The 18,951-nt window shown below is 35.8% G+C and overlaps 1 protein-coding gene across 1 annotated transcript in view; it reads right to left on the bottom strand.

Moving 5' to 3' along the window:
• DHX15 (DEAH-box helicase 15) overlaps window positions 1-18,951 on the bottom strand; it is a 62,686-nt gene that overhangs the window by 17,696 nt on the left and 26,039 nt on the right. Inside the window, exons 5-9 of the mRNA XM_036762402.1 lie at window positions 16,544-16,762; window positions 7,271-7,438; window positions 1,836-1,922; window positions 589-738; window positions 126-234 (exon numbers count right to left, since the gene is read on the bottom strand). Of these exons, the coding sequence (XP_036618297.1) occupies window positions 126-234; window positions 589-738; window positions 1,836-1,922; window positions 7,271-7,438; window positions 16,544-16,762 (733 nt within the window). The remainder of the gene's footprint in view (window positions 1-125; window positions 235-588; window positions 739-1,835; window positions 1,923-7,270; window positions 7,439-16,543; window positions 16,763-18,951) is intronic.

The following is an 18,951-nucleotide window of genomic DNA, read 5'->3' as shown; positions in this document are numbered from 1 at the left end:
TTGAGTTTCATCGCATAAAAGAGGTAATTAACATAGAGAATTTCACTTAAGATAAACCCAAAAAGTATTTTAAGTAGTACTGGCAACACATTATTACAGAACAATGTTATTTAAAAATACCTTACCTGGTGGATCCATAAAATCAAAGTGCACCAAGTCATCTATACCAAGTTTCTTCAATTGCAACACCACTGAACCCAAATTAGACCTCAAAATTTCAGGGTAAGTATTGTCCTAGAAGAAAAGCACAGGGTTGTGTTATGATATTAGCTTTGCTTGTTTTACATTTACTCTCACCCTATTCCTCTGGGAAATAGCATATTCTTACCTCTGCCTATTCCATCAGAAGAACAAGGCAAATAAAGCAAACACTGATTAAGAATAAGGAAACCCTGTTTCTTCTCATACGAAAAGGTGCTTATAACAGGTGCTATATATATTAGGCGTCTGATTTTAAGATCTACATCATAGATCTTTATTGATAGGAAAGGAGTTTTTAAATTGCTTGTGCTGCCTTCTGATAGCTTAAAAACTTAACAAATTTGGATGCCCAGAAGGGTCATACATTAAATAAAATGAACCTCTTACCTGCATTTCAGTTTTATAGGCTTTCTCTGTATAAAGTCTGAAACATTTTCCAGGCCTAGTACGACCAGCTCTACCAGCTCTTTGCTGGGCAGAAGCTTTGCTGATTGCTGTCACCAAAAGAGACTCCACTCTAATTCGAGGATTATATACCTAATGGAAGTATCAAGTCAAACAACAGTTATTTCCTCCACTTAAATATGTGTGCCCTGATAACTCACACTAGCTCAAAAAACATAAACACTGCAATTCTCGGTATATTCATAACACTTGACCAGTGGTAAAAGATGCGGCAGCAAAGCAAGAATTGGAATATATATGCTTATGCCTTGACTTGTTTATGGAAGCTGTAAATTTAACCCCCTAAAGGCAAAAGATAACCTCAAAAACTTCCAGCTTACCCTATTTATCCAAGAGTCTAAACTCCATGAAAACTAAGGACTTAAATTTTAATCCTATTGCCACATGAGTTCACTTTATCCATTAGAAAGATTCTTGAATCATTCAATAAAAAGACAAATGGTATTTCCCCCTAGTGAATTTTATTGTAGTTTCTGAAATGAGTTTCCAAATAAACAATTTGGTTCCCAATATGAAAAAAAATTTCAGTGACCACAATGCTAATATTAATAATATTCACTCTAGGGAGCAATGATTCCTTCAAAAATATATAGCATATATATTAATTTCTATCCCTAAAGTTAATAAAAATGGACAACTAATTTAAAGGATCTTTTAATTTAGGAAAAGATCTATTAAAATTATTAGGGATCATTCAACACCTGTATACTGAAGCAGCATTCTATGAAAATATTCTAGATGTTTAATATAATTTTCTAGCTGAAGAATAATAATTATGGGTTTTTTTTTTTTTTTTTTGGTTTTTTAGGGTCTATTTTGGGAGGGGGGAGGTAGAGGCCAGGGGAAGAGGGACAGATGTTAGTCGAAACAATGACTTGGTCTTTGGAGTAAAGTTGTACTATTTTCAACATGTGCTACTTAAAGAAAAAAAGAAAATACAATTTAGTTGCAAAGGTCTCTGATAGTCCTTCTCAATTCAAGAAAATAGTTACAGATGCTTATTGACTTGCGTAACATAGAGTTCCTTCTGTCCATTTTTGTTCCTATTATTCAAGTAGGACACTAACAAAATTCCATTTTCTGAACTCAATTTGAGTATTAAATGACTATGCAAAAAAAACTATTTGAAGAAATCCTAAATTATTTTATAAGTTGTGAAAGCAAATTACCTTCTGTTTTGCAAATCCAGGGTCAATGACAAACACAACACCATCTATTGTTAGTGATGTCTCTGCGATATTGGTAGACACAACTACCTATTGAATGAGATAAACATCACGTGTAATTCAAAATTAAATGACTATGTAGTATGATTGAAACACATTAGTTATAAAGCTCAATAAATTACAGTAAAATATAAAATATTTTCTAGCAATTATACAGGTCAATCCATCTTTCTCTTTGCTTATTTAATCCAACCATCTTCTTAATCAAACTGAATACAATCTTAATTATAGGTTTCTCCTAGAAAATTCAAGGGCTTAAAAATACATTCACATTGCGAGTTTAGGTTGAGGATAAGCAAGTTACAACAAAAACTAAAAATACTTCCCAAAATCCTTAAGAGTTACCAATTGATTCATTTAACAAATGTCATTTTAATTTTCACTAAAACAGCAATTTTATCCTCCAGCTAACTGTTTTCCTAGGATCAAAGACTAAGAACTAGAAAGGTATGAAGAGCTCAAAGAAAGTGAGTGACTTCATTCAAAGTCACACAAATGGGAAATTACAGGGTCAAATTATTACTTTTTTCACGGCATCATATTGCATCTTCAGGGCAGTATGAATGAAGTTATATGATCCTAATGAAGTTTTTACTGCATGTAACCTCACAAATAAAAATTCTTATTACTAAACAACTTGCACTTTGAACATAAGTTATTCTCACCTGCACCAGACCATCAGTGGCACCAATAATTCAAAACATTAATAATCCAAGGTACGTAGCCAGATGTAATCCTTACTTTTAGAACTGTGTTAAAGCTTTAAAAATTAATTTTATATTTCATTGAAATTTTTGATGTTTCATTACATAGTAATTCCATGAAAAAGGACTATGTTATATATAATCAACATCAAATTGCTTGCCTTCTCAAAAGAGATGAGGGGGCAGAAGGGAGAGAATTTGGAACTCAAAATCTTAAAAACTGACCTGAAAATTTTTTCACATGTAATTGGGAAATATTTTTAAGAAAAAAAATTTTTTTTAAAGGGGATCTGGCAATTTCCCCAACACCTACCACAGAGCTCTACATAAAGTAAGTATCAAGAACTTGATGCTTGCTGAATTGGGCTGAATTGTGTTTCAATCAACGAAAAATTGTTGGACAATAGGCAATTAGAAATAAAACTATAGCAAAGCAAAAGTTTAAGATGCCTGACTCAGCAGGATAACAGCATATGCCAACAGGTACAATAAAATAGATAGTTAAATATAGTTTACTCGAAAAATACAGAAGAAAGGATGATTTCGGCTTTCAGGAAGATAGGCATTTCTCTGAGTTTTTCAATCTACCTACCGGTGCAACTACTTTCTCTTGAGAGTAGATCATACACAGCTGCCTGGCTATAATACTAAACTACTCTGTGTTTTCAGCCATGGAAACCAAAACAGAGATTTGATGATAATGAATTTTTATTATGAGGTCAAAGATTGAAAGAAGCCTAATGGAAGCATCAACATTACAGAGAGTAACATCGTTTCCCTCCTCCACTACAGGAATTAACAGAGGTTGGTGAATAGGGACAAGTTACAGGTGGTGGTAGTTGCTTTATTTGGTAGCATAGTAGAAGTGCCCAATAAATGATATAAACAATAGCAACTCCACTAGTGTTGGTTTTATATAACCTGAACCCCCCCCATTAGTGGATCCTGACCCCTGTGGTCCACGAGCAGCAATGTAATTATGGGTCAATGGGAAGAGGTCTGGAAAAATATAGGCGTAGATAGTCAGGAAGTATAAGCTCTAGTTCTTGTTCTGCCACAGCTTTGCAATGCGGACCTGGGGGGAAAATCACTTCTGATTTAATGATAAATAATATTCATACAGCACATCTGTATTAAAAAAGTGCATTCCTCACAATAAGTCTATGTAGCAGGCTGTGATCCCTAAGATCCTATTCCACAGAACAGGTTAAAGGAGGAGGTACTCAACAGGACTGTGATTTCATTGGACAGAAACTTGTACAAATGGGTTTTCAGTCACTTGCTGATCCCTATGATTTCCAGTCAGAAGGGAAAACTCAATGCACACTTAGTGGTAGTACAAGAAAAGAGTACCCTTTTATGGTAGCAGGTTTTGTAGTAGACTGAGGTCTACTGATTTGGGGGTGGGAAGAATTGAAATGTAAAACTATCAGCAATATGAAATGTAATTTTAAACTTCTTTTGGATACCTCTATTGCCACCAATGACATGACACCACTACAACCAGAGTAGTATAATATGGTATGAGTGTGATGCATCACAATGATCCAGGCAATCAGACCCAATAACACAAACAAATGTAATGTTAACCAAAGTTTTTTAAAGAAGGATTAAATGAGGAACTCAAGAGTTGGTTAGTTTAGTGCCTCTTTCCCAGAACTCTTGGCAGATGAGACACAGTGATACACAACTGAAGAAATGAAGCATTTACTTAGTGCTTACTACATGCAAAGCACACTGGATATAGAAATGTTTAAAGACATTCCCTGTTGTCAAGGAGATCAAATTATAATGGGGGAGACAACACACATGGACGTTTTCAGCTCAAAACCAGGTGGAAAATTCTCATGGTCCTTAGGATGCAGCAGTAAGGTCAATATCGATCCCTCTTGAATGTCATTTCCACCGATAAAATGATACCTGTTCTGACGTTACATCTGACAGTGCCAAGCACTCTCTTTTCTGGGTCCCTTGTAGCACCTGCCAGGTAGGTAGCAGGCTCCATCTCCACAGGGATTTAATTTAATGACTGCCATAAGGACAAAGTGGTCTTGATGTTACAGAGATGTTGAGCGGTAAAGCTCAACATGTCCATGAAATCAGGGATTAGAAACAACATCCTCTAGGGGTAAACAATAAAACATTCATCATGACATCAACTTTTGGAAGTGAGGATGACCAACAAGTGGAAAAAATCTAACAAGTCTTTTCCAGTCAATGAGTATCTTCATGAGTCAAGACTGTTTCCAAGTCCTTGAGAAAATACTCTGAAGTTTAGAGGTGACATAAGATGAATTCTGAAAACCTATTTCAGAACAGTTTAAGGCATATTACTAGATCGGGATTATTTAAGGGGCAAGAGCCAAGGCTGAGGGAAATGGTAATAAGTAGGCAACAAGAGAGGCGGTCATAGTTCAGGTTAAATAACTTAGGGGCTAATTAACATGGACATCACAGGGAAAGCTTGATACAGACACTTAGCAGGTACCTACTATGTACAAGGAAAGTACTGCACTAGGTATTGGAGAATACAAAGACAAAACAAAAAAGGTCCCTGCCCTCAAGAAGTTTACATTTTACTGGGAATATGTATGTGAAAAAGGTAAAATGAGTAGGAAAAAACACTAACTGCTAGGAGGTCAAGAAAGCCCCTCCCTTCCCCAACTGCAATTAATCCGAACCATGAAATATGTGAAGGATAAGAGGGTTATGGGAGAGTGGAAAGAGAATTAAATTTGGAGTCAAGAGACCTTTTACTGGAATACACCTGGAGTCTTTACCATTAAATACCAACACAAGCCTGGGCAACCTGCCAAATGAGGAGGTTGGACTAAATGCTTTCTAAGGTGTTTTTCAGCTCTGATTCTGAGATTCCTTGAGGAAAAGTTGAGAAGGAAATGCTCACAAGGTATGGGGGACCATCCTATGCAAAGAAAGAGAGGAAATGGAATGCTGAGTTCAGGGAATAATTTAGTTGAGATGTACTTCAGTAATTCACTTTTAAGTAGCAGGATTAGCTCAATCATGTTTCAACTGATTCATCTGTGTACTGTCTCAAAATAATAATGCACTTAGGTTAAACTAATTTATTTTCTCAGGCCTCAAGGGTCTGCTTTGTGTTGTTCAGTCATGTCCAACTTTTCATCACCTCATGGACCATATCACATCAGGCCCTTCTATCCTCTACTATCTTGCAGTCTGTCCAAGTAAATGCTCATTGCTTCCATGATATGATCTATCCATCTCATCCTCTGCTATTCTCTTTTTCCTTTTTCCTTCAATCTTTCCTAACAAGGTCTCTTCCAATGAGTCCTGTCTTCTCATTATGTGGCCAAAGTACTTAAGCTTCAGTATTTGCCCTTCCAGCAAACAGCCTGAAGTAATTTCTTAAAAGTGTTGACTGATTTGATCTCCTTGCTGTCCAAGAGACTTTCAAAAGTCTTCCTCAACAACACATTTCAAATGCATTGACTCTGTGGTGCTCAGCTTTCCTTAGAGTCCAACTGTCACAGCCATACAATTGCAACTGGAAAAAACATAGCTTTAACTATATGGACCTTTGTTGGCAAGGTGATGCCTCTGCTTTTTAAGATGCTGTCCACATTTTCCATAGCTTTCCTTCCAAGGAGCAAGCATTTTTTAATTTCATGGCTGCACTCACCATCTGCAACGATCTTTGAGACCAAGAATATAAAATCTGACATTGCTTCCATTTCTTTTCCCTCTATTTGCCAGAAAGTGATAGGATCAGTTGCCAAGATGTTAAGCTCAACAATTCAGGAAGGATGTTAACTTGCTGGTTTCCTCAACTTCCAAGCAGGCACTAAGTTATCTTATTGTTCTTGGATCATTAAGCCTCTCTTTAAAACTACAGAAGCATTTCCACAGGGCCCAGTTCCCCTCCTCATTGAGTGGTGTGCAATTCTAGCTGAATCAATTAGCCAACTTCCAGGATGAGTGATGACTAAGTCAGTTATAAGTTAAAACGGGGGCGGGGGGAACTAGGTATATTACAAAAGCAAAAAGTTGTAGTTGTGTTCTCATTCATGTTAACTGTGCTAAAAGGATCTTAATTGTAGCCCAAAGTAATATACATAAATTGATGAGAACTTTATGAAGAATTTAAAATAAAATTCATTTCAATTAGAGTCATAAGCAGATTGAATATTCCTTACAATCTTTGTTCTTATTATTACATGGCTTCTCCAAATGAGAAATAGAGAATTCCTATTACAATTAATTATCTATTCATAAATTGCAAAATTGAGGAATATCAATAAAATACTTTCTTTTTTTCTTGAAGACAAAGAATTTGAAATTTCTAAATTAAATCAAATTAATAATTATCCACAGCACTATACTTCTCAAATCGCTTGGTTTAGTATTTTCCAAAGAATGTATGAATTCATTCAACAAACTGATATTGTACTAATAGTATTTATGTGACTTATCTAATAATGACTAAGTACTTGCTCTACCCATCTCCAGCCATTTCTCTATTGCAACCCTGACACTTAGTAGCTAGACTTCTATGTACCTCCGTATTGGAGATAATAATATTTGTACCTCCTTCTTCCCAGAGTAAAAGAAATTAAAAAATGAATAATTGTGGTGATTGTCATGTCACAGTAGTCTACTTGCTATAGAATATGAAATATAAGAAATCTTTGTTACCTTTCGTCCTATTGCTCCATTTTGTTTTTTTGGAGGAGGAGGCTCAAAAATTCTCTGCTGTTGTTGAGGTGGAAGAGTGGAATACAGAGGAATGATTTTAATGTCACCAACTTCTGGACCTAAATCATCAACTTCACGCTTTATTCTTTTACAGGCTTCATCAATTTCCTACCAAAAAAAGTTTAAAGTAAACAAACCCAACATGAATGTAAATATTTTTCAAGTATTTATCATAATCAAGTTCTATGCAAAGTTTTATTTTGGGTATACCAGCACATTTTTATCTTCATGGGTACTGTATTCTCAATTTAGCAACCTAATCTACTGAACACCAATAGATTTTCACAAAAGCCCCAAAAAGCTGAGGCTTCCATATTCTAATGAACACACAATGGCCTTATTTGCATTCAACACCCCTTTTTCTTCAAGTCAGATTTCCTAATTAATTCTCAACAAATTGTGCTAAAATTGAAATCTCTCACCCAGGAATATTAAACTGTACTCATGACCTTTTCAATTTTCACAATCTAAAAGAAATTGATGGGCAAGATATTTTAAATAAACCAATTAAGCTTTAATGTCACGTATCACTAATGCAATTATATGGAAGATTTGCTTTATTGTACCTAATGAGGATAAACACCTTTACAGTATCAACATGGACAGTCAAGAATGAGGCTAAATACAGTGTCTAAATATATAGCTACATTTTTTTTCTAAAATTTTAACCACAACAAAAACCATTATAAGCTGAGGTTAATTCAAATGATATATGTACATATTCAACCAGGGTATACTTTATACTATGATTTTTATTGGAAATATATTGAAATAAATATTTAATCAAATACCAAAGTAGGAGGTAAACAAATAATCAGATGTGTAGCTAAAGTTAATATTGTGATTTATTAAAATGGTAACAAACATTTTCTGGAATATTTTTATGAAGTACTGTAAAAATAATGAAATGTCAATTTAATTTTTGCTAAAATATTAAATAATCTACAATCTAGCATTTAAGAAAGTAATTGAAATCAACTACCAATATTTTCCCTTTGTCAAAATTCTTATTCAGCACTTTTAAGATTATGGGAAGAACAACTACACTGGACTAAAAACATTGTGGCAGTAACATCTTCTCATATGGGAAGAACACTAGATAAGAAATTAGATGATTTTCGAGCCAAAATGAATACTATACAAGATCAGAGGGATTATAATTGTTCTAATATCTTCAAGAACTTTAAAAATGTACTAACATTGTTACACTAATTATAATTACTTATCTAAAGTGGTTCTCCAAAGGGCTTTTATAAGGTAAAACTTCAAGCTAGTTCTACTATGTGTACTTTAGTAAATTCACTGTTTTCAGAGATATTTCAAGCTAGTCTACAATCGACATGATTTGAGTTGTAAGGAACTTCAGTGAAATCATTGAAGTACTAGGCCAATGCTTAGTCAGGAAACTTTTAGAAAAAAAATACTGAAGGTACAGAGAACTGTTAATAAAGTGAAAAGTTAAAATCTCAGATTTTCAGAATTAAGCTTCTGTCCAAGCAAACTTACCCATTCAAAACATAATTGAAAACTAGGATATAAAAAGGAATCTTTACAGCAAGAATTAGCACAACAGTCAATGACCAAAAGCTTACTCATATGTTCACCCAGAACCTATTAAACATTATTTTACATACACTTCCAAGTACTTGGAATGCGTAACCCCCTAGCTCATAACAGTCTAGAACAGGGGTGGGGAACCTTCGGCCTGGAGGCCACATGTGGCCCTTTGACTGAATCCAAACTTCACAGAACAAACCACCTTAATAAAAAGATTTGTTCTGTGAAGTCTGGATTCAAAGGAAGGCACTTGAGGACCTAGAGGGCTACTTGTGACCTCCAGGCCAAAGGTTTCCAACCCTTGGACTAGAATTTTGTCTTCCAAAATCACCAAGCTTTTAGAACAGTCCCTGACAGACAGCGACTATAATAACTGATGTTACTAATGTGTGATTCTAAGTCAGAGAATCACACACAGTATAATACAATCTTAAAATCTTAAAGGTCACCTATTCCAACCTAACACTCAATAAAGATCTTTTGTAAAAGCTATCAAGGTTAAATTATAATTGGTATGTTCAAATTAAGAAGGAAGAGAAGATGCTTAGGAAGACTGGAGGGAAGGAAGAATCATAGTTTTTGTATCTAAAAAGGACAAAGCTCTTAACGAACCAAAATCACTTGAATTCCTAAGGTTCTGGTTCTGGGTGGCTGAGGCTTTACTTTACAGGTTCTTACTTCAATCCTCTTTGAAAAACCCCACACTTTTAAAATTAAGCATGTCTTACTAAACATTTAATGAAATTAAATAAAGCACAAGTAAAATAATTAGAAAAAGCCTTATTAGGAGAATTAAGTACCAGTAAAAACAACCTTAGATTAGTTTTAGGTTTAAGCCATTCTTACTTTCTCTCATATTATAGAGAGAAGCCAAGGAGAACCAAGTTATGAGATTAAAATTATCTGTATGGGGGGGCGGAGCCAAGATGGCAGCCGGAAAGCAGGAACTTGCCTAAGCTCTTCCTCCAAACACCTGTAAAAAATGGCTCTGAATATATGCCATCTTGGAGTGGGGGGGAGGGTAGAAATGGGGAGAAAATTTGTAATTCAAACTCTTGTGAAAATCAATGCTGAAAACTAAATATATTAAATAATAATAATAATAAAAAAAGCTCTTAACAAATTCTAGAGCTGCAGAACCCACGAAATAGCAGAGGGAAGCAGGTCTCCAGCCCAGGACAGCCTGGATGATTATTGGAAAGGGTCTACTGCACAGTGCCAGGAGCGGAGAAGCGCAGGCCAGCATGAGTAGCGCCAGGACTAACCAGATGGAGTCAGGCGGAACAGGCCTGAGGACCATGAATCATTGAGCTGTGTAAGTTACCAGACTTCTCATCCCACAAACGCCAAAGACCACAGGGAAGGTTACTGGGAAAATTGGATCAGGGTAAGAGTGGTCCAGCCCCAGCCTGGGGGGGAAGGGGAGTGGCGGAGGTGGCAACACAGTAGCAGGGCAGCAGCAAAAAGCTCTTGCAGTTGCTTCCAGAGTCCAGCCGTGGCTGCTTCCAGAGTCCCTGGCTCACACAGTGGGAGGAATCAAGAGGCGGATCAGAGCGGGAGTGCAAGGAACGCATTGCTGGTGCAAAGGCAGGTTCTCTTGCTGTGCCCTGCTAGTATCTGGGTTAAGATCCTGGTTGGCAGTTCTTGGGAGAGAAGGAGCACTAATGTGGCAGAGCTTACAGTGATGATGGAGTAGAAGTAGCTCTGAAAACAGCAGTTCAGCCCCTCAAGCTTGGGACAAAGTACTCTCTACTCTACAAACAGTCATACCCTAACAAAAAGTTCAAAGGTCAAGCAGGTAGCTGGGAACATGAACAGCAAAAAAGTACTAAGACTATAGAATCATTTTTTGGTGACGGAGAAGACCAAAACATACAGCTAGAAGAAGTCAACAAAGTCAGAGAGCCTACATCAAAAGCCTCCCAGAAAAACATGAATTGGTCTCAGGCCATGGAAAAGCTCAAAAAGGATTTGGAAAAGCAAGTAAGAGAAGTAGAGGAAAAACTGGGAAGAGAAATGAGAGTGATGAGAGAAAACCATGAAAAACAAGTCAATGACTTGCTAAAGAAGACCCCAAAAAATACTGAAGAAAATAACACCTTAAAAAATAGACTAACTCAAATGGCAAAAGAGCTCCAAAAAGCCAATGAGGAGAAGAATGCCTTAAAAGATAGAATTAGCCAAATGGAAAAGGAGGTCCAAAAGACCACTGAAGAAAATACTACCTTAAAAATTAGATTGGAGCAAGTAGAAGCTAGTGACTTTATGAGAAATCAGGATATTATAAAACAGAACCAAAGGAATGAAAAAATGGAAGACAATGTGAAATATCTCATTGGAAAAACCACTGACCTGGAAAATAGATCCAAGGGAGATAATTTAAAAATTATTGGACTACCTGAAAGCCATGATCAAAAAAAGAGCCTAAACATCTTCTTTCAAGAAATTATCAAGGAAAACTGCCCTGATATTCTAGAGCCACAGGGTAAAATGGAAATTGAAAGAATCCATGATGACCTCTTGAAAAAGATCCCCTAAAAAAAAAAGCCTAGGAACATTGTTGCCAAATTCCAGAGTTCCCAGGTCAAGGAGAAAATCTGACTTTCAAATACAAGAATCAAGAGAAGAATGAAAAAGTAAGCAAGAAAAATAATCATAAGGGCTTACTAAAGTTGAACTGTTTTGGTTACATTCCTACATGGTAAGATGATATGTATAATTCATGAGACCTTTTCTCAGTATTAGGAGCAAAAGAGGAATATATTGAGAGAGGGAGAAGGGGAGAGATAGAATAGGGTAAATTATCTCACATAAAAGTGGCAAGAAAAAGCAGTTCTGTTGGAAGGGAAGAGGGGGCAGGTGAGGAGGAATGAGTGAATCTTGCTCTCATTGGAATTGACTTGAGGAAGGAATTGGGTTTTTTATCCCACAGGAAAGTAGGGGGAAGGGGACAAAAAAAGGGGAGACCACAGAAGGGAAGGCAGATAGGGGAGGAAGTAATCAAAAGCAAACACTTTTAAAAAGGGACAGGATCAAAGGAGAAAATTGAATAAACGGGGACAGGACAGAATGGAAGGAAATACAGTTAGTCTTTCACAACATGATTATTGTGGAACTGTTTTGCATAATGATACATGTGTGGCCTATGCTGAATTGCTTGCCTTCTTAGGGAGGGTGGTTGGGGAGGGAAGAGGGAGAGAATTTCGAACTCAAAGTTTTAAAAGTAGATGTGCAAAAAAAAAAAAAAAAAGGTTTTTTGCATGCAACTGGGAAATATATATATAGGGAATAGGGCATAAAAATCTACCCCGCCCTATAAGAAAGTAAGGGGAAAGGGAATGGGGGTGGGGCAGGGAGTGAGACAGAAGGGAGGGCTGACTGGGGAACGGGGCAATCAGAATATATGTCATCTTGGGGGGTGGGTAGAAATGGGGAGAAAATATGTAACTCAAAATCTTGTGGAAATCAACGCTGAAAGCTAAAATATTAAATAATAAAATATGAAAAAATTATCTATGCATAATTTCAAAGGTATAATTGAAAAGTGTGACATCAAGAATAAAACAATTGTGTCAATTAAGAAAAACCTGCTTATGTCTATAATCGTATGAAAAAATACTCTAAATCACTATTGACTGGAGAAATGCAAGTTAAAATAACTCTGAGGTAATAACACTTATCAGCTTGGTTATTATGACAGAAAAGGAAAAAGATCAATGTTGGAGAAGATGTAGGAAAATTGGGACACCAATGCACAGCTGGTAGAGTTGTGAACTTATCCAACCATTCTGGAAGACAACCAAACTGCATTACTATGTCTATATCCCAAAGAGATAATTTAAAAAAAAAAAAAAAGGGAAAAGGACCAACATGTACAAAAATATTTAGCAGGTCTTTTTGTGGTGGCAAAGAATTGGAAACTGAGAGAATGTCCCTCAAAGGGGTAATGGATGAACAAGTTGTGGCATACGAATGCAATGGAATACTACTGTGCTATAAGAAATGATGAGAAGGGTGGTTTCAGAAAAACCTAGAAAGACTTACATGAACTGATGCTGAGTGAAGCGAATAGAACCAGAACATTGTACACAGTAACAGCAACATTACATGATGATCAGCTACGACAGATCTAGCTCTTCCCAGCAATACAAGACCCAAGACAATTCCAAAACACTCATTATCTACACCCACAGAAAGAACTATGGAGTCTGAATGCAGATTAAAATATAATATTTCCACCTTTTTGTATTTAGTGGTTTTCACTTTTGTTCTGTTTCTTGTTTCACAACATGACCAACATGGAACTTTTAATATGATTGCACATATACAACCTATATCAATCAGACTGCTTGCCATCTTGGGGAGGGCAAAAGACAGAGAGGAAAATTTGGAATTTAAAATTTTATAAAAAACAAATGCTGAAAACTATCTTTACATGTAATTGGAAAAAATAAAATAGTATTTACAAAAAAAAAAAAGAAAAAAGAAAAACTACTTATCAGAATTTTAGGTTTTTACATCCAACCCACAAATTTTACATAGAAAGAAACAAAGAGAATAAATTACTTGCCAATGGTCTATAGACTGAAAGCTATTTGCATAGCCTGGAAAAGCACCTAATTTGAAGTACTTTCCCACTAAAAAATACAAGTAAAACATCAAGAATTTTTGCCCACAAGATTAATATAAAACAGTAATGTGACAGGGCTATTAAAAAATTAAGCAAACAAGCCGTATTAGGTGGAAGGTGGTTGTTAAGCACAGTATATCTGAAGTATGGTTATGTTCTAAGCATCCCACTTAAAAAAAAAAGCATAACTGATAATCAAAAGCAGCTGTTCTTATCCCTTTGTATATCAAGGATCCCCTTGGTAGTCCAGTAAAGCCTATGGATCCCTTTTCAGAGTGTTATAAATTGTATATGATTAAATACAGAGTATTATAAAGGAAACCAATTATATCGATATGCAGTTATGAAAATATTTTTAAAAACCAGCTTAAGAATCCATGGAACAGGATCATACCTAAGGTCCCTTTGAGTTCTAAAATCATTCCAGTGCTTTAAATTCTAGATCTAAAAAGCTAGGTCAGGGGTTCTTGACCTTTTTTGGTTATGGCCCTCTTTGTCAGTATGGTGAAACCAAAGGACCCTTTTTCCAAATGTTCTTAAATGTAGAAAATAAAATGAATAGGATTATAAAGGAAACCAATCAAATTGAAATAAACTAAGCATAACATTTAAAAACAAGGGTGAATCTAGAAACTAAGATGAAAAATGCTTTAGTTGGCAAGGAAAATTTACTGTCAAAAAAAGATAATCTAAAGAGAATTATTGTTTTCAAATATTTAAAAGGCATTAAAACTATTCATTAACACCACTGGGTGAAAGTTTCAATGAGGCAAATTTTAAAATATTACAACAACAGATGACCTAGTCAAATGTTTCATGATATGATGTTTTCCATGGATTCTTGAAGGCTAAGGCTATGCCAAGTAGGGAAGGCTTTAAGCATGGGCACAGAAATAAGCTAGATATTATTTGTCATTTGAGGACTAGACTAGGTTTGGACAAGCTCATCCACAAATTTATGAATAATTTCAGAATAAGGAATATCCAGGATCAAAAATCCTTGAAGGAGGTTTAGAACAGACCAGCATTGGTCAACTTCATGTAGTAATCAATTCCTTATTATCTATAACATTCCAATACAAGTTAGATCCCTGTGATACTGAACACATATATTTTCAGGCCCATTTCAATAATAAGATTCTAAAATTAAGACCAAAGTACACTGGTAATACAAATAGCTAATGAATTCTTTTGGAAGTTCCGGATTCAAAAAATTTGAAAAAACAGACAAACAATACCTCCCAGAAATAACCAGTCCTGATCACTATGCTCCGAGAAGAGAAGGCAAAGAGGTTTGAGAAAGGGCTTCATACTTACTAGGGAAAATGAAGCATTCCTTTAAAAAAGTATGGGTGAGAGATGAGAGAAGGAACAGAGGAGCTCCTTATGAAAGAACTGGAAAGCAGTGGTTGTCATATAATAGAAGACAGAAAAGGCCAACTGCATACTTAGAGCTTAAAAAAAAAAAACCCAAACAAATGAAGCTCTTTCTGAAGGAGCCGGATGCTCTAAGAAGGAAGTAACTTCTTGCTCTCCAAGGAATTATCAAGCAAAGCCAGAATAACTATCAAGAGAGAGGGTAAGAGACAGAAGATAAACAATATTTGTGAACTACCTCAAATTAGTACTAGAGTAGTTAGGTAGTTATTTCTTGACATAATTATAAGGCAGATAGATGTTAGTCTTCCCTGGGCACAATGTCAAGAAATGCCAAAGAATTTCCACAAGACCTGTCAAAATGAATGACTACTACCCACTTCTAATGATTCATATGAACAACAAAGTACCAGAATGAATTCATAGAGTATTGGCAAAGGATGACTTTCTCTAAATCCTGTCCTTTTGCAAGGGGTCCAGAAGAAAAAAGTCAATTATGGACTAATTATGGGCTAACAAGTTGGGTCTTACAATGCAATGTGTATTTCTGGGAATAAGCTCAACTGTAAAGATGAAAGATCCTTATCAAGAGAAGGCACCCAACAAAAAACATTAAGAATGTACTTCTTTGAATTAAAAAAAGTATTTGCTTAGTGTCTAGTCTAACTAATTAAAAAGACTTTAAACTAAAAAGGGTATATTCAACAGGAAGAGTAAATATAATTTTGTATATCCACCAAGAAAGCTATTGAGAGAACAGTTATTGTGAAGGAAGATTAGTAGTAAAGATGTCTAGAAAGTCAGGAGGACAAAAAAGTTAGAAAAGACCCAGTGAGAAAACTCATAAGACGTCTTTAATTAATCATCCAACATTTAAGCAATAACTGAAAGGAAACAAGAGGTTCACAAGAGGTATCACTGAGCCTTGGTGGAATGAAACTCATGAATAGAATATGGTTAAATCTATTCGAAAGAAAGAAGGTACTTAGAGAGTAGGAGGAGTGGATAAGAAATAGTTTTTTCAGAGCACAGGGCCCTGAAAATTGGGAATTTCCCTTCAATAAATGCTTTCAATTTAAGAGAATGGCTTGTTAACTCAAATTCTAGTAAGTAGAGAATGCAAAGGAGAATTTTGGAGCTGGATGAATTGAGGGTCCATTACTTATTGCAGCTCTTTACCTCCAAGTTTAAAAGAACATCAAGCAACACGAATGAGAAGACAAGAGTGGAAAGCCCACTGGCTGAGTCAAAGCACTTGGATTCTCCTCCTGTTTTTGACACTTCCTACCTTTCTATGTGACCTTGGGCAAGTCACTTAAATGCCCCAGGTGCTTAAAGAAAAAAAAAAGAATTTTTAAACTAGATATTCTCTGACATTCTTTAAACTCTAGGTCTCTGACCCTAGATCTTAGCATCACCTGATGAAAGGATGGTGTTCTAAGTTAAAGCTTGAGAAGAAAATACTTATTAACCTGAATGTAGTTATTATTGTGCAAGGAAATTTCTGTTCAATATCTACTAAGGTCATACACAAAAGGGGTTATATACACCATTATGAATGGCAACAGCTGCAAAATGACAAAAACATGTTGATATATATTCTAGTAACAAATTACTATAATTTCATAAAATGAAGAGAATAAAAATACCTCTTGTCCAGTAAGGAAAAGAAGAAGATCTCCTTCCTCCTCTTCACACATGTGAATTTGTATCACAGTTCGAATTGCAGCTTCAAGGTAATCTCTCTCTGGTTCTGGAGTATAAAAAATCTCAACAGGGTGTGTACGGCCAGGGATGGTTAAAAGAGGACAATTATCAAAGTAAATCTGGAATTTCCCCGCATCTAAAGTAGCACTCATAACAATAACCTAAAAGGAAAAAGAAATATTAAAATCATATTGATGTGTAATATATGAATATAATTTTAATATTTTTAAAGTATAACTAAACACCACCCTTTATTTCAGTTCTGAAAGCTCATAAAAATACTGAGTAAATATGGAAAATTTAGTTGATACTTAAAATGATTAAATTCAAACTGGAAATTTTGGATTAATATTCCTAGATATTCACTCTTCTTAAACTGTACTATTCTATATTAAAAATAAACTTATATACTTCCCAGCCCTACTCTACCGATCATGTCCTACAACAGGGCTGTCCAAAATGCAGCCCGCGGGCCCTGTCCTGCAGTTCAATTTATGCTGCCAGCCTACAAGCATAGAATTCACACAAATGCTTTAGTAAACGAAACTGAGCTACCACAGAGCTCTCACTAAAGAGGCAAATCAAAATATACTGTCTATTGTTTCAATAAAAACCTAAGGTTGAACAGTCCTGTCCTACAACATACTTCTTAAGCCTAGCTAATCTTCCTTGTTTCTTCTATGTCTAGTGATAAATTTTTTTTTTCAATCAGCAAAAATTCACTCTTTCCCTTCCCTCCTCAGCTCCCCCCCATCTCCACTGAAAAAGAAAGAGACACTAAATACCTGCTATAAACATATATAGTCAATCAAAATAAATTTTTGCACTGGCAAGGTCCAATAAAATGACTCATTCTGTAATCTGATCGCTTCATCTTTCCATTAAGAGGTAAGAAGCAGATTATGAGTACCTTGGAAACCTAGTCAGTCATCACACTGATGAGAATTCCTGAGCCTTTCAATCTTAACAACATTGTTTTCATCATCTAAGCTGTTCTCCAAGTTTTTCTCACCTCACTTTACGTAAGACGGCTTCTCTGAAACCACACTGTGCATCATTTCTACAGGACAATAGTACACCATCAAATTTATATACTGTAATTTGTTCAGCTGTTCTCCAATTGGGGGGTCTCCCTGTGTGTCCAATTTTTTAACATTACAAAAAGAACTTCTAGAAACAACTTTGTATATGCTTAGAATGTGTTTGGCTAGAACTAATCCATTCTTTATTAATCTACTCACCCACTGGTTCTAAGAAATCTGGGCAGTTTTCCCTTATGATTTCTTTAACTATGATGTCCAGGCCTTTTTTGGGGTCATAACTTTTTCCAGGTCAGTTATTTTTGCCTTCTATTTTCTTCTGTTGACTTTAATATTGTTTCATGGAGACATTCTGTTCTTTAGTCAAGGTTTTATATCTCGTGTGTCAATCTGTTAAATTCCCTTTCCGATTCTTTCTACCATTATTCTAATTATTTTTCCTTTACCATTCTTGTTTCATTCATAACTTTTTCAAACTCTTAAAAAAGAAACTCTTAATCCTTCCAAAAATTCCACTCAACATGTGTTTTCTTTTGACACTTTCCTTACAGATGTAAGTTTGTGTCTTGAGCATCCCTGTCATCATAATAGCATTTTATGGTGGGATTTTTTTTATTTGTTCTTTCTTCCAGCTTACTTACTGATCTCAGAAGTCATGTCATGTTCCACACTTCTGGTGGAACATTTAGGCCAGGGATGGGGAGGCCTGTAGTGCCTCAAGGCCACACATGGCCTTCTAGGTCCTTGGATATGGCCTTTTGAACTAGTCTAAGTTTTATAGAACACATCCTTTTATGATGGGAATTTTGTTCTGTCAAATTTGGATTTAGTCAAAGGGCCACGTTTGAAGACCTTGACGACCACATGTGCCCTCAAGGCCACAGGATCTCCACCCCTGATCTAGGCTGTTCCTGTTATTGCTTTCTTGAGGTACTGAGCATTATGTTATTTCTCAGGGACAGCTTAGACTGGTCATAAAACAGTATGATAAAAGGCCAAGTCTGATTGTTGCCTCCCTGGCTGCACTCTAGAACTTCCTGATCTGGGTTCAGGCCTACCCTTGCTTAGAAGATTCAGTAGACTGATGTTGGATTCCACCACTAACAGCCAGCTAGAAAGCTCCACTCATTCAGAGTGATAGTACCATAGAGTTCCCTTTGGCCTGTCTATCTTCAAATTGGGCTACATAAAACCTAGAAACTGAGTCCCTGCTTTACTCCTGAGGTCAGTTACAAAGCTGCTCCTTGCTTCTAAATTTGAGCCTTGCTTGGTACACCACCAAGAACCTACAACTGCTCCTCACCCTGAAA

Source organism: Trichosurus vulpecula, chromosome 6 (assembly GCF_011100635.1).
Source record: "Trichosurus vulpecula isolate mTriVul1 chromosome 6, mTriVul1.pri, whole genome shotgun sequence".
NCBI classification, from domain to species: domain Eukaryota; kingdom Metazoa; phylum Chordata; class Mammalia; order Diprotodontia; family Phalangeridae; genus Trichosurus; species Trichosurus vulpecula.
The sequence above is the reverse complement of the archived record's forward strand: the minus strand, read 5'-3'. Positions and strand labels throughout refer to the sequence as shown.